The sequence below is a fragment of the Drosophila willistoni genome, unplaced genomic scaffold, assembly GCF_018902025.1.
Source record: "Drosophila willistoni isolate 14030-0811.24 unplaced genomic scaffold, UCI_dwil_1.1 Seg179.1, whole genome shotgun sequence".
In the NCBI taxonomy this organism is placed as follows: Eukaryota; Metazoa; Arthropoda; class Insecta; order Diptera; family Drosophilidae; genus Drosophila; species Drosophila willistoni.
Genome location: NW_025814141.1, coordinates 1 through 14,500, shown reverse-complemented (window position 1 = coordinate 14,500; position 14,500 = coordinate 1). Strand labels below are relative to the sequence as shown.

The 14,500-nt window shown below is 42.3% G+C and overlaps 2 protein-coding genes across 2 annotated transcripts; one reads left to right on the top strand and one right to left on the bottom strand.

Annotated features, from left to right (window-relative positions):
- Positions 1-2,040: 2,040 nt before the first annotated feature.
- On the bottom strand, positions 2,041-6,612 carry LOC124461017. The gene is made up of 5 exons (XM_047012607.1): positions 5,355-6,612; positions 5,114-5,299; positions 3,195-4,995; positions 2,514-2,948; positions 2,041-2,095 (listed from the first exon to the last, which is right to left on the bottom strand). The coding sequence occupies exons 1-5, from the start codon at positions 6,610-6,612 to the stop codon at positions 2,041-2,043; spliced, it is 3,735 nt and encodes a 1,244-aa protein (XP_046868563.1).
- A 1,652-nt stretch (positions 6,613-8,264) lies between these two features.
- On the top strand, positions 8,265-14,093 carry LOC124461019 (the record flags this gene model as incomplete). The annotated part of the gene is made up of 3 exons (XM_047012608.1): positions 8,265-8,396; positions 13,436-13,852; positions 13,897-14,093. Coding segments are annotated over exons 1-3 (746 nt in total), but the record flags the coding sequence as incomplete, so codon positions are not given.
- Positions 14,094-14,500: the final 407 nt, after the last annotated feature.

The following is a 14,500-nucleotide window of genomic DNA, read 5'->3' as shown; positions in this document are numbered from 1 at the left end:
ATAATAATTAATTCATAATTTCCAATATTTGTTAATCTTATTGTCAATTTTTATACTTTCGTCACATTTTTCTAATTGTTTGTTTACATTTTGGAAATATATCGCCTTCTCTTTTTAGCCACATGTGCCGCCACCTGTTGCTGTATCGATTTCTTATCGAATAAGTATTGAGCAGCAACAGTGAGCGCACACGCAATAATGAGCACTCACTCCAGTGTTGCCCTAAAAATACCACAAAAAAATGCCAGTTTCCCTACATTTCTCGCTCTAGCGCCCTATGCACTTCTCTACTTACCTCTATTAGTGCCCTCTGCACTCGCCTAATTCCCCCTATTAAGACCCTTAGCGCGGAAAATTAAATTTAAAATTCTTATTGCTAAAAACTAATACTTACTTATGCTAAATACTTTAAACTACTTACTTATCTCTAAAAAAAACTCTATTCTACATGTCATTGTCTATTTTATTATTATACATTCATTGTTAGTAATTAAGTTAATTTATAAGTTATTTTATATTGTCCCTCCCCTGCCTATTTTTAAATTTCTGTTGTATGTCTCTAGAAGAAGAAAGGATAGAAAATAAAGCGACCTCAATCGAAAGACTGAGGCCAGGCGGATCAAACGCCTTATCTTAAAAAAAACGCCTGATGACACAAATTAATAGAAGATAATTATTCTGGATTCAAGTTATGTTAATGAACTTAGCCGCAAATATAAATCTGTGAGGCTGCGAAATTTCCAAATTACATGATATTATATATATTCTAGACCACTTTGGACTAGTCTTAATTCATTTTTCACTTTATTTTGCCTTCAGCACTTATTGTAAATTGCTGTATTTAATGACCCTTGTTATAGACTCAAAGGTCTTAGAATGAGAACAATAAAGGAGCCAATGGCCAGTCGGCCATTGGTGCTAGTTTGAGTATTCGCCTCAACACAAAGAAAAAACACAAAGAAAAAACACAAAGAAAAAAGCTCCGCTATAAATTGTTAAAAAATATAGTAAAGTGGGAATTAATTGCCAAAATAAATCTTAAAAATAGTGTTTCGAGGCTCTTCACTAGTGTCGCTCTCTCTCTCTGCCGACCGTTGCCTTTAACAACCGCTGCTTAAATTCAAACGCATCTCGTTCAAATGTAATTCATTGGATGTTTTATTCTGTAAAGATTAATATTAAGAGTATATGTGCAAGTACATTTAGGACCTATTCTTACCGCAGTGTGTCCTTCTCGGCTTACACAACAAGAGAGAAAGAACATGCGGAAGCTAAACTTCGATTTCATATTTCACAGTATGGCCATATTCATTAAGCGCCAAAAAACTTAAATATAAAATACTAGATACTAACAGCTATAGCTAGACGGTGACTGTCACCCCGCTGCTAATCATTCGGTGATCAATTCCCGTCCCGCGACATCCCCGCCCCGTGAAGCGACTGCATCACATCTAGGACCGCTAGTCTGGAGACGGGACGTATTACCCTGTGAACCCTATTTCCATCGGCGACTCTTACAGCTGCTCGCCGAGGTATCCCATCTGCTCCGGTGTATACCTCCTCGACTATACCCTTGCTCCATTCTCGTCGTGGTGTTGCAGGGTCACAGATGTAGACGACATCATCCTTTCTGATTGGCTGGGTGCGCGAATTAAGATTGAGTCTGTTCTGGTTGAGTGTTAAATCAAGACTGCTTTATTGAATCAAATCATATTCTGGTTTGGCTTACATCTAAGTGTTTATAATGTTTTCTTCTCGTCACTTTTCTTGTGACACTCTATGTTTAGGGAAACTGTCACTTATCTTGTGACATTTTATGTTTAATGGAATGGTATTGTTTATGTTTACATTAATGTGGAGTGTAGACCTCTTGGGTCGGCTGTTATGGGAAGTGTTGCTAATGGCATAACTCGCGCGCACCATTTCTCGCGACGCACAAGGGTCGGTAGGTATTCATGAACCCACCGCTTCCAGAACCGGTCCCTCAGTAGTGGTGCCATGCGCCATTGCTTCCTGGTTTCACACGGTTTAGGAAACTCTTCACTCTCCGCGGGTGAAGGTAGGTCGTTGGGCATCAAAGGTGCCTCTTGATCGACTGAAATTGGCATATGGGTTAGCGGCCTTGAGTTCACAATGTTCTCGGCCTCAATGAGCAAGCTTTGCAATACGTGTTCCTTCGAGGCCACATCCTTTACTGTATGAGCCAATACCCGTAGACCATCCTCTCCCAGACTCCTCCCTCCGCGGGGTTGAGAGGGCAGTTAAAAATCCACTCCACACAACGGGTAGCAAGCTCGCCCTGATTCTTGTCTGCTTCAAAAACGTCGGTAAACCGTTTGGCTTCCCTGTCTGCGCCGATGAAATTCTTCCCATTGTCACTACACAGCTTTGTTACTGGTCCTCGGCGGCACATAAAATTCCTCATCGCAAGTATGCAGGAGTCTGTTGACAAATCGTGGACTAGCTCAAGGTGAATTGCTCTAGTTCTTAGACAGGTGAATAGAGCCACCCACCTCTTCTCTTGGCGTCGACCCACCGTCACAAGTAGTGGTCCGAAATAGTCTAAACCAGTGTACTCAAATGGCCATCCACCCGGTTTTAGGCGATCTTTAGGCAACGGACCCATTAAAGGTGGGGTTGGGGTTGCACGCTGGAGTTTGCCCACACCACAATTCCGGATAACCCGCTGCAGTACCCGGCGCACTTTCGTTATCCAGAACTTCATGCGGATCTCGGTGATAGTTGCGTTTACATTCTGATGTTTCATCCTTACATGGTAGTGACGAACGATCAAATCCGTCAGTGGGTGCCTATGCGTGAGAATGATGGGCCTTCTCGCCCCATACGGTAAACACAGGGCCGCATCGATTCTCCCAGATGCGCGTACAATCGCTAAGTCGTCAAGGTAGGGTAGCAGTCCCTTCAGCTCACTCGTCGGCTGGACTGGTCTGTTTGCATATAGGCGATGCAACTCGTCTGGGAACGCTTCCCTTTGAGCAACACGAACCAAGACGAGTTCGGCTTCCGCACATTCGGCTGCAGTCAATCCATATTTTCAATGTTTGTGCTGCTGACGACGGCACCGACACACGAATCGGAGAACCCAAGTCATAGTCCTCAACAGTCGGTTGTACTCCGAGAATCTCTGAAATTGTATAAATTCGTCGTTAGCAACAACCAAGGCAAACTCACACGGTGACTCTTCGACGTCGGCTGCAACCTCGATGTCTGTCAGATCGGTAGTTGATTGGGGCCACAAATCTTGCGGCTGCTGTAGGAATTTAGGCCCGCACATCCATCGCGATTTCTGGCTAAAGTCAACTTGCCCTTGTGGCCCCGTCGCTTCATCCGCCGCGTTGTCCGCGGTAGGGACCCATCTCCACTGGGAAGCACCTGTGGATTCTAAGATTTCTGTGACTCTGTTACCGACGAACTGCTTATAACGTCTAAGAGTGCTGCATATCCAACGCAGCACCGTTTTGGCATCTGTCCATAAAATGGCATCTTCCGTCTCCATGCAGTGTCCACTCTTCACAGCGTTCATCAAGCGTGTACCGAGCACCGCTGCCTGCAGCTCCAGTCGTGGAACTGACATGGTTCTCATCGGAGCGCATTTCGTTTTACCACAAACGAAACTCACTTGTACATCCCCATTTTGGTAGGTGGCCCTCCAGTAGGCCACAGCCGCGTACGCCGACTCACTGGCGTCAGTGAAGACATGTAATTGTATTGACTTCACCATTTCTGATCCAAAGTAGTGACGCGGGCATCGGAACAGACCCACTCCTTCTAGCTGATGGCGCCATTTCTGGAAGGCGCTGCTAGGTGAGTTGGATTGAAATCGGCGTAGCTCAAATCCTCCAGTCTTGTGTATGTCTCTGACCCTGGCAGAGACTGATATAGCTTCGTCCTCAGTGGCGAAACTGTCCACATAATCGTCCACATAATGATAGTCTGTAATAGCTTTGACCGCTCGTGGGTCTACTTGTTGGTGACGCATCGCATTTAGCGTCATGACATGATGTGCGGCACTTGGAGAACAGGCAGCTCCAAAGGTCATCACCTGCATCTCGTACACATCAGCTTCTCGTTGTCTATCTCCATCCCGCCACAGGAACCGTTGAGAACGTCGGTCCTGGGGCTGTACATAGATCTGGTGGAACATTTCTTTGATGTCTCCGGTGACCGCAACAGCTCCTTCTCTGAAATGGAATAGAACAGAAAGAAGCGGCCTATAGTGCTGTGGTCCCTTTAATAGCTCTGAATTCAGTGACACGTTGCCCACTTTGGCAGCCGCGTCAAAGACTAGCCGAATTTTCCCTGGCTTATTCGGGTTCGTCACTGCGAAATGCGGCAGATACCATATTTTGCCGCTGCCGACTGCAGTGTCTTCTTCTCGCTCTACACGTCGAGCGTATCCTTTACTTATGTAATCATTTATCATTCCTTTATACTCTTGGGCAAACTGTTTATCTCTTTCCATTTTTCTTTCAACAGTTTTCAACCTATTTAACGCCATTTTATAACTGGAAGGTAGATTTACGTTGTCACGTTTCCAGATTAATCCCGTCTGGTACCGCCCGAGTAATTCTACCGTCGTCTCGTTCAAAATACTTTGTGCCCGTATGTCGTCATCTGAAGGGGCTGGTGGAGTTGGCTTCACCCCTAGGTTCTCCAGTTCAAAGTATTCGCTGACCATCTTATGAACTTCATCGGTGTCCGTTGCTGCAAATAGACATGGCTTTGGCGCAGATGTATGTTGATGCTTGTGGAACGCCCCAGAGACATCCCATCCTAACCTAGTAACGGCCACGTACGGTCCCCTATTGGAGGTTTCCCAGGTGCTGGATGGCACGACAAGGTACTTGTGATCCAGGCCTATTAGGATCCTAGGCACGGCGTTAGTATATGCCTCAACAGGGAAACGTGATTGCGGATTGATTACTTGGAGGTAGTCCTGATTCAAGGTCTGCATTCGCAGATCTAACCCATCCACTGCATGCATTCTTAAATTCGTACTTCTTGTTTTTATCATGTCCACTAATGTGTAAGTTTATTCTCTTTGTTGGCTCTTGGGTTGTCATATTTTTGAACCATTTGACTGCAAGTTGACTGCGTTCTCCATTAAGGCCCAAATCCTTGAGTAGCACTTCATCGATCATGGTTACCGATGATGCTTCGTCAAGCAGTGCGTACGTCTCTACTCGACGGTTCGGCCAATAAAGCGTCACTGGCAGGATCCGAAAGAATAGTTGCGTTGTCTTAGTGTCCATGTCCAGCCTTTGACATTGAAGCCTTCCTGTAATTAGACTCGAAATCATGTAGGAGGTTATGGTGGGCTCGCCCGCTTTCACCTATATGGCATCTGTACTTGGTGGTACACTTTCGAACTACGTGCCCGGGACTCAAGCACAAGAAACATAGACGGTACTTCTTGACAAGTCTCCATCTCGCAGTCGGTGAAGCAAGACGAAACTCCGCACATTCGGTTATATCGTGTGACCCGTAACAGTTTGGACAGGGTTGGCCATGTTGCTCGACGCGCGTCTCTTCTTCAAACTTCGTGTACAGTATTCGTCGTTTGCCTTCCCTGTGGTCGGAGTCCACGATAGTGCATATTACGCTAGCTAGTTCTTCTAACCAGACGCTAAAGTCGATGACAGTCGGGTAGGGCTTTATAGATGCGGCGCGTCTAGCCCAGTCCACTCTCTTGTCCAGCGGCAATTTCGAGGTTAGTTCATCTAACAGGGTTGGATTAGCCAGGTGCTGGCTCTCGTTGATAGATTGTAAAAACGCAGCCAGGTTACTCACGCGCGTAGCGAATGGAATAATCTTTGCTAAATTGTGCTCTTGTATCGGTTGAACATCACGCACGCTTTGAAGCTGACTGCGTACGAGCTGCTCCGGACGCCCATAACGGAATCTTAGTTGATTTATGACTGCGTTCACATTTCTGGGATGGATAAGCAGAGATTTAACAGTTTCACGGGCATCGCCCTTAAGAGCTTTAACCAGACGCTGATTATTCTCCAAGTCCGTGCATCCATATACACTATTTGTTTCAGTAAACGCGCAGTAGAATATTGGCCAATCTTCTGGTAGTCCCGAAAACTCTGGCAGTTCCGGGATTTTTCTAGTCATCCATCCACCAACCGTGTTTGGTGAGATCAGGGGCATTGTTCCAATTGTCGATGGCAGCTCAGGGCGAGTGTTTATTAGTGGTGGCTGTAGTCCATTAATCGGACGATCTGATTCTAACCTATGCGTTGCTGGCATTGTATCTGTAATTAAAGATGGCGGATCCTCCGCACGTGTCGCCGGCCTTGTTACCATTTGCAATTGCCTTTCCAACTCGGCAATTCTCGCACGCAGTCTTGCTTCTTGGAATCCGCTAGGTTGTGCGCTGCACACGGTCTCCTGCTCGTCAGCGCCGACAGCTTCGGGTATTCCAGCCACTATGCTGGACTCAATATTCATATTTGCGGTAGGCGCCTCATCAGTTGCATTCTCTCCGGTGTCTACGGGCAAGTCGATTGCGGCATCTGGTTCTTGTAGCGCCTCGAGTGCATTCAGCCGGGGACTCCTCCGGATTGGGGAATGTCTGGTTGTCATGGTGGTGCCTTTTCTGACACGAGTATCACCCACTTTGGTGATACCACTGGTGACTTCAGCAATGTATTTATGTCACCGCGTTCGACGTTGACTCGTTCCTTCGCTAGGACTGTAGCTTTATCACTCACTGTAATGATTCTTAATTCCGTCGCCAGTTGCGACGCTCAATAGTCCATCCAATAGGACTGCACATATAACCCACTGTGGTTATTCTTAGTTTCGTCGCCGGTTGCGACGCTCAATAGTCCATCCAATAGGACTGCACATATAACCCACTGTGGTTATTCTTAGTTTCGTCGCCGGTTGCGACGCTCAATAGTCCATCCAATAGGACTGCACATATAACCCACTGTGGTTATTCTTAGTTTCGTCGCCGGTTGCAACGCTCAATAGTCCTTCCAATAGGACTGCACATATAACCCACTGTGGTTATTCTTAGTTTCGTCGCAGGTTGCGACGCTCAATAGTCCATCCAATAGGACTGCACATATAACCCACTGTGGTTATTCTTGGTTTCGTCGCCAGTTGCGACGTTGTAAAGACCATCTAATAGGACTGCGAATAAAAGATGTCGCTCTCTCTCTCTGCCGACCGTTGCCTTTAACAACCGCTGTTTAAATTCAAACGCATCTCGTTCAAATATAATTCATTGGATGTTTTATTCTGTAAAGATTAATATTAAGAGTATATGTGCAAGTACATTTAGGACCTATTCTTACCGCAGTGTGTCCTTCTCGGCTTACACAACAAGAGAGAAAGAACATGCGGAAGCTAAACTTGGATTTCATATTTCACATTATGACCATATTCATTAAGCGCCAAAAAACTTAAATATAAAATACTAGATACTAACAGCTATAGCTAGACGGTGACTGTCACCCCGCTGCTAATTATTCGGTGATCAATTCCCGTCCCGCGACAACTAGTGTGCTACGTAAAATTGCCAATTTCCTAGCTAATTTTAATAATTTAAATAAATGACAATTTAAAATTTTTGTGTTGTTATAACCTAAAATGAACTGAGTGCTCAAACATAAAATCATATAAAGATCGCATCAAAACCCCATAAAACCAAACAATTGAACAATTTTAATTAAAATTTTTTTTAAATATGTGTTTTATTATATGTATGTATGTAAATGTTATATATGTTAATGTTTTAATCGTAAAATTTTATCCATGTCTACATTTATGTAAGAGGCTGGCAAGCGAAAAAATTTTTTCACTTGTGTATGTATTAGTGTATATACATACACCTAAGTTCTCTCTCAGCCCTTTTATGCATAACACATATATACACACACACAATAGAAGGCGGTACAACTTCCAATGCCTTGACAAGTGCTCCCCCAGCACATAGCTGCAAACCGCCTATAATGACTAGTGCCACACACGCACGCAAACAAAATGCTTGCTCCCCTTTACCAATTGGAACGATTAAATCTGTGGAAATCTCTCCCAATTTTGGACAATGCTCTGCGAATAAAATGGAATGCAAGCCGTTACTTCCAAACTTTTTTAAACCGATTTGCTCTAGCTCCCTCATTACGCAATATACTGATGAAGAGTCTAGTTCGTGTTCGTCTAATTTTAAAATGCTAAATGCTGATCTTTCTCCTGCTGCCTATGGCCCAACACATGATTTGACTGTAATGGAAAGCAACCATAAAACTAATCTGCCACCTATGGAGATTGGTGAGGAAAATGATGAGCTGCTGCCTATCAATCGAAACGAGAACCGGAATATCACACCAAAAAGGCCTATCAAGGCTATAAGAGGCGATGTAACTACTCCGGAGCCTAAAGAGGACATAATTAATTCTGATTTGCCTAGCAAACAAAAAAGAAAAATTACTACAAGCAAACCTAACAACAACAACAAGCGATTTGCTGTACCTCTACCAATGTGTCCAAATTCCACAACAGGCACTGTTGGAGGAGACGTCATTGTTAACTTAGATTTGTATATATTAAAATTTCTTATATTATTTGTTTAAGATTATCGGAATTTCTACCACTGTATTTACATTAACGTGTTCTAAAAGCTTCTGTTACATGGCTCATGAAGAGCTTCTAACTCATGAAAACGAAATATAAAAATGACTTCTTTCTGGAATTCGAAGAGGAGAAGACTTAATTTTCCTCACTCCACTCCACATGCTATTGAGCATTGGAGTTTTGTACCATCTGCAACTGGGCAGATCAAACATTGGCGACCGTGACAGGACCTTGCACTTCGCAAGTCCCAACATTAAAAACTTAAAAACTATATAAAGTCGTTTATTCGTTCATTATATTGCATTCATCGTTACATCATCTTGGACAGTCATCATTGGACTTTTCAGTGTACATCATCATCACATTCATCATACGACTTCTTCATCGTTACATAATCATCTTGGATAGTCGTCATCGGACTTCTTCATCATTGGCATTTGCAAGACATCATCATACAAGACATCAACGGAATCAACTGCAATCTAATATTCAAAGTTTAAGAGCTAGAATCGATCTTGAAAATGACCCTATTATATTAGATTGTCAGTCTCAAATTATTGAGTCGTACTTTAAACAAGCATTACAAGTTCTAACCAATATTGAAAAGCTAGATCCAGCAGACCCGAATCGGGCAGAGATAGAAAATCTTTTTATCGAAACAAAGGCAATCATATTACGGCGCATTGGCGCAAGTAAAAAGGAAAAACCAGAAGAACTTAGTTTCTTTAATTCATCGACTTATCATGGGGACATCATAAAAGGCTTCCATCCCTCAAATTACCTAAATTCGACGGCAAATATGGGGAATTCAAAAAATTTATTACTTCATTTACAAATATGGTACATGAAGACAACTCATTGTCCAATGTTGACAAATTTAACTATCTAATAAGTTGTCTATCTGGCCAAGCTCTAAGCGTAGTCTCGCCATTTCAAGTATCAGACGAAAATTATCCCAAGGCCCTAGAGCGCCTCAACGAGCGATATGACAAGAAAGTTCTTATTTTCGTAGAACATATTTCAAGTTTATTTAACATTGCTAGCATGAAAAAGGCAGACGCTGTTACCCTACGTACAATTCGATACGGATACGTACAATTTTGGATACGGTTTCAGCTTTACGCGGATCATTGTTGTCTCTTGGGTCTGAAGCTGATGTGTTAAACGCAGTACTTATTCACATTGTTATGTCAAAAATTGATCTTGAATCCAAACAAGCATACGATCGGGTTCAAGAATATGATAAATTGCCAGACTGGGCCGACTGTTATCAAATTCTCAGTCGACACTGTCAATATTTGGAAGGGTATCTGCGAAACCGACAAGAGGAAAGACCCGTCAGAGACAAAATTCATAGTACTTCAAAAGTATTTGTTGCAGGCCAAAGTAGATGCATTCAATGTCAGTCAACTGAGCATAGGTTAGCATTCTGTCCAGTTTTTAATTCGCTACCTTTTATTGAGCGATTTTAGATTATTAAAACAGCGTCACTTTGTTTAAATTGCCTCAATAAGGTCATCCAGCCTCAAAGTGTCCTTCATTGAATAGATGTCGTCATTGTGGAGGTTTACATCACACAAACATGCATAAGGATTCAAACGTCCAGGGAAATTATCAACTAGATGGACCTTCTATTCATCATCAATCGCAACAAATCATTCATAATACACATGACGAAAGTAAAACATTTGCAACATCAATGTTGACTCGTCACGCTCGGCGGGGATTACTTCCAACAGCAATAGTTCTTATTCAAGACAATCTTGGTGAGTTTCAGCTCGCAAAGCATTACTTGATTCGTGCTCTGAGCTTACCTTTATAACTGAAGAATTAGCCAAAAGGCTTCAGCTTCCGTTTCGTTACGATCATTATGAGATTGCTGGAATCGGTGAATTACGTACACATATGAAACATTCCGTATCTACCAAAATTCGTCAAGATATCTCCAGATGAATGGAATATGGAGTTTATCGTGACTAAATCTATCTCTCTACCTCAGCCTGAAAAGAGACTAGATGTGTCAAATTGGGCCATTCCCAAAGAAATTGAGTTAGCCGACCCATTCTTTTATAAGCCCGGAAAAGTAGATCTATTGCTTAGCGTAAAGGAGTTTTTTGATCTACTTAAAACTGGTAAAATTAGTTTAGGAATTGGTCTTCCTCATCTAGTGGAAACTGCATTAGGATGGATCGTCGGGGGTAAGATTGCTGAACCTCAATCAACTCAACAATACACTTGTAATTTAACGCAACAGCAGACCTTAACATATTATTAGAAAGGTTTTGGAAAATGGATGAAATACATGGAATTCAAATAGAGATATTTCGTTAACCTCAGAAGAACAAGCATGTGAAACTCACTTTCAGGTGCACACACAATTCCTGGATTCAGGGCGCATACAGGTTCGGTGCCTTTCAAGGAATCTCCTGAACTACTTGGAGACTCGTTGTCCTGTGCAAAAAACGTTTTCTTCAACTCGAAAGACGGCTTGCATCTCAACACCAATTAAAGGAAATGTACATCGATTTTTTAGATGAATATCTTAAGTTGAATCACATGGAGTAGCTTCGTTAGATAATTTGCAATCGGGAAATCATTACATTATTCCTCACCATTGTGTCCTTAGACCGCAGAGCTCATCAACTAAACTTCGCGTAGTATTTGACGCTTCGTCTAAATCATCATCAAATATATCATTAAATGATATTCTCATGGTTGGTCCTACTATTCAACAAGATCTAATCCTAACATTACTCTCGTTTCGTTTGTATCGCCATGCTATTACAGCTGACATAACAAAAATGTACAGACAATTTCTCGTCGCACCTGAGGATAGAAGTTTCCAACAAATCTTGTGGAGAAAGTCACCGCAAGAACCTATTCAATTATTTCAATTGAATACTGTTACCTATGGAATGTCGTGCGCTCCATTTCTCGCAATCAGGTCCTTAAAGTTTTATCAGAGACGTATAAGGAGTTGTTTCCGATTGGAGCTGCTGTATTAGATGAGGATATGTACGTCGACGATCTACTTTATGGAGCTGACTCAATCGAAGAACTCAATGCTAAGACGAATGAAGTTACCAAATTGCTCTCAAAGGCGGGCTTAGAATTGACAAAGTGGAATTTTAGTGGGGGCACCAACAGATTATGAATATAATCTCAATATTGACAATAGTGATGTCACCAAGGCTCTGGCATATCGTGGCTGCCAACTGAAGATCTTATATTATTTCGATTTGATCTTCCATTAACTCAATACCAACAAAACGAAAAATAGTATCGATCATGGCCAGGCTCTATGATCTGCTAGGATTATTAGCTCCAGTCGTAGTACGCTACAAAATCTTGATCCAAGACTTGTGGATCGAGCGCTTGGACTGGACGACCCGTTGCCAGAGATCTTACGGACTAGATGGCAACAACTTGAAGCTGATTTATCTAATCTTGACATGGTTCGAGTAAAATCGATTTGTTAACACATCACCAAAAATAAGTGTGAAATCCATGGATTTTCGGATGCCTCAAATCGAGCGTATGGATTTTGCATATACGCAAGGATTTTGGACAACGGAAAATATGTAACTTCATTGATCATTTCGAGATCGAGAGTTGCCCCACTCAATCGCAAAGCATACCTCGTTTAGAGGCTTTGTGCTTCCGTTTTACTCTGCAAACATGGACTAAAATCAAACACAAATTAAACTGTCTTGTCAGCAAAACCTTTTTTTGGACAGATTCAACTGTCGTTCTCCATGCGATTAAATGCACCCATCAACTCTAAAATGCTTTATTGCCATCGCGTATCAACCATACAAACTCAATCGCAGGATATCATTTGGAGTCACGTGCCTGGAAAGGATAATCCAGCCGACATTGTTTCACGTGGCTGTGCAGCGCGCGATTTGATGCAGACAATTTGGTTTCATGGACCAAAGTTCTTAACACTTGATGCATTACATTGCCGAAATCTGAAAGGAAGACAGATTTCGAGCCCAAAGAATTAGAATTGCGAAACACCCTTGTATTGAAATGTAGCACTAGTATTAAAGAAAAGAGCATAGTTGAGCAGATCATTAGTAGACTATCATCGTTCGTATGATTGTGAGAGTCTTAGCATACGTTTACGAGTTTTCAACCGAGTTCCTATTAACCGCAATAATACGATAAAAGCTACAAGAAGCATTTAGTAGAAGAATTAAATTTGCTTTTAATCATATAATCTCTTCCATTCAGTGTGATGTGTTGCGAAAGAACTAAAGGACTTACAAGCAGGACGAAGTCTGAAGCCGGAGCTTCAAAAGTTAAATCCATTCATCTCAAATGAACAGATAGGTTCTCAAAATATTTGACTTATCCGTGTTGGAGGCCGTCTTGCAATGGCTGACATACCATTGGACGCTAAAATGCCGTTATTGCTTCCAAAGACTCATAATTTCACTTATAAATATATTGAAGATCTTCACTTGCGAAACCTTCACGCGGGAGCTAAGGTTTGATAGCGATTCTGCGCCTAACAGTATGGATTGTAAATGCTCGCGAACTGGTCCGAAAGGTTGTTAGAAGTTGTACACATTGCTATCATTACAAACCTGTATTAATGCGACAAATCATGGGTAACCTCCCAGCTGACCGTCTCCTGGCCGAACGCCCGTTTCTGATATGCGGAGTAGATCTATGTGGACCATTTCTTACGTCGTACCGCATTCGAAGCAAAGTTCCTTACAAAACATATTTGGCCATATTTGTTTGCTTTTCTTCAAAAGCTATTCATACAGAACTAATCTCTGACCTATCTGCTAATAATTTTATTCTCTGTTTGAAGCGATTCATCGGACGACGTGGCATACCCAAAAGGATTTATTGTGACAATGCCACCAACTTTGTCGGAGCATGTTCGCAACTTGAAGGCTTCAAACGGCAATTCTGTTCAGAACTCAATGCAAAAAATCTGGAGGAATTTAGCCGAAATGCCGGCTTTGAATTCAATTTCATTCCACCGCGTGCTCCCCATTTTGGAGGCTTATGGGAAGCCGCAGTAAAGTCAATGAAGACTCTGCTCATCAAAAATTTGACCTCTTCTCATTTGACGTATGAAGAGCTTCAATCGATTGCAATTGAAGTGGAGGCGATATTGAATTCCCGTCCAATATCCATTCACAGCGATGATCCCAATGACGGGGAGGCTCTGACGCCAGCACACTTATTGATCGGATGTTCACTGCAAGCGATCCCTGAACCGGTAAGTAAATGACTCAAAACTTCTTATCTATCTCGTTGGCAAAGGTGACCTATCTCAAGCAACGCTTCTGGGAACTCTGGAAGCGCGACTATGTACATCAATTACAAGAACGCTCTAAGTGGTTGCATCCCGAAAACAACATCGCAAAGGATCAATTAGTTCTCATCCATGAAGACAATCTCCACCGCAATGCTGGATTACTGGTCGTGTGGTCGAAGCCATACTTGGTGCAGATGGAAGGGTCAGAGTAGCCGATGTTCGCACCAAGAAAGGAATTATTCGTCGCCCAATCTGCAAACTTGCTCCATTGCCTTTAAGAGATGACGTTGATGTAAATTGAAGGAGTCATACTTCATCCTTCAATGGGGAGTATGTTGGAGGAGACGTCATTGTTAACTTAGATTTTATATATTAAAATTTCTTATATTATTTGTTTAAGATTATCGGAATTTCTACCACTGTATTTACATTAACATGTTCTAAAAGCTTCTGTTACATGGCTCATGAAGAGCTTCTAACTCATGAAAACGAAATATAAAAATGACTTCTTTCTGGAATTCGAAGAGGAGAAGACTTAATTTTCCTCACTCCACTCCACATGCTATTGAGCATTGGAGTTTTGTACCATCTGCAACTGGGCAGATCAAA

What these genes read in the sequence shown, in the direction of transcription:
- LOC124461017 (XM_047012607.1), bottom strand. Translation starts at nt 6,612, where the DNA reads ATGACAACCAGACATTCCCCAATCCGGAGGAGTCCCCGGCTGAATGCA. An exon ending in CAAGTACAGATGCCATATAG is followed by an intron (nt 5,300 to 5,354) that starts GTGAAAGCGGGC and finishes GTCTAATTACAG; the next exon opens with GAAGGCTTCAATGTCAAAGG. An exon ending in GGGCCTTAATGGAGAACGCA is followed by an intron (nt 4,996 to 5,113) that starts GTCAACTTGCAG and finishes GAATGCATGCAG; the next exon opens with TGGATGGGTTAGATCTGCGA.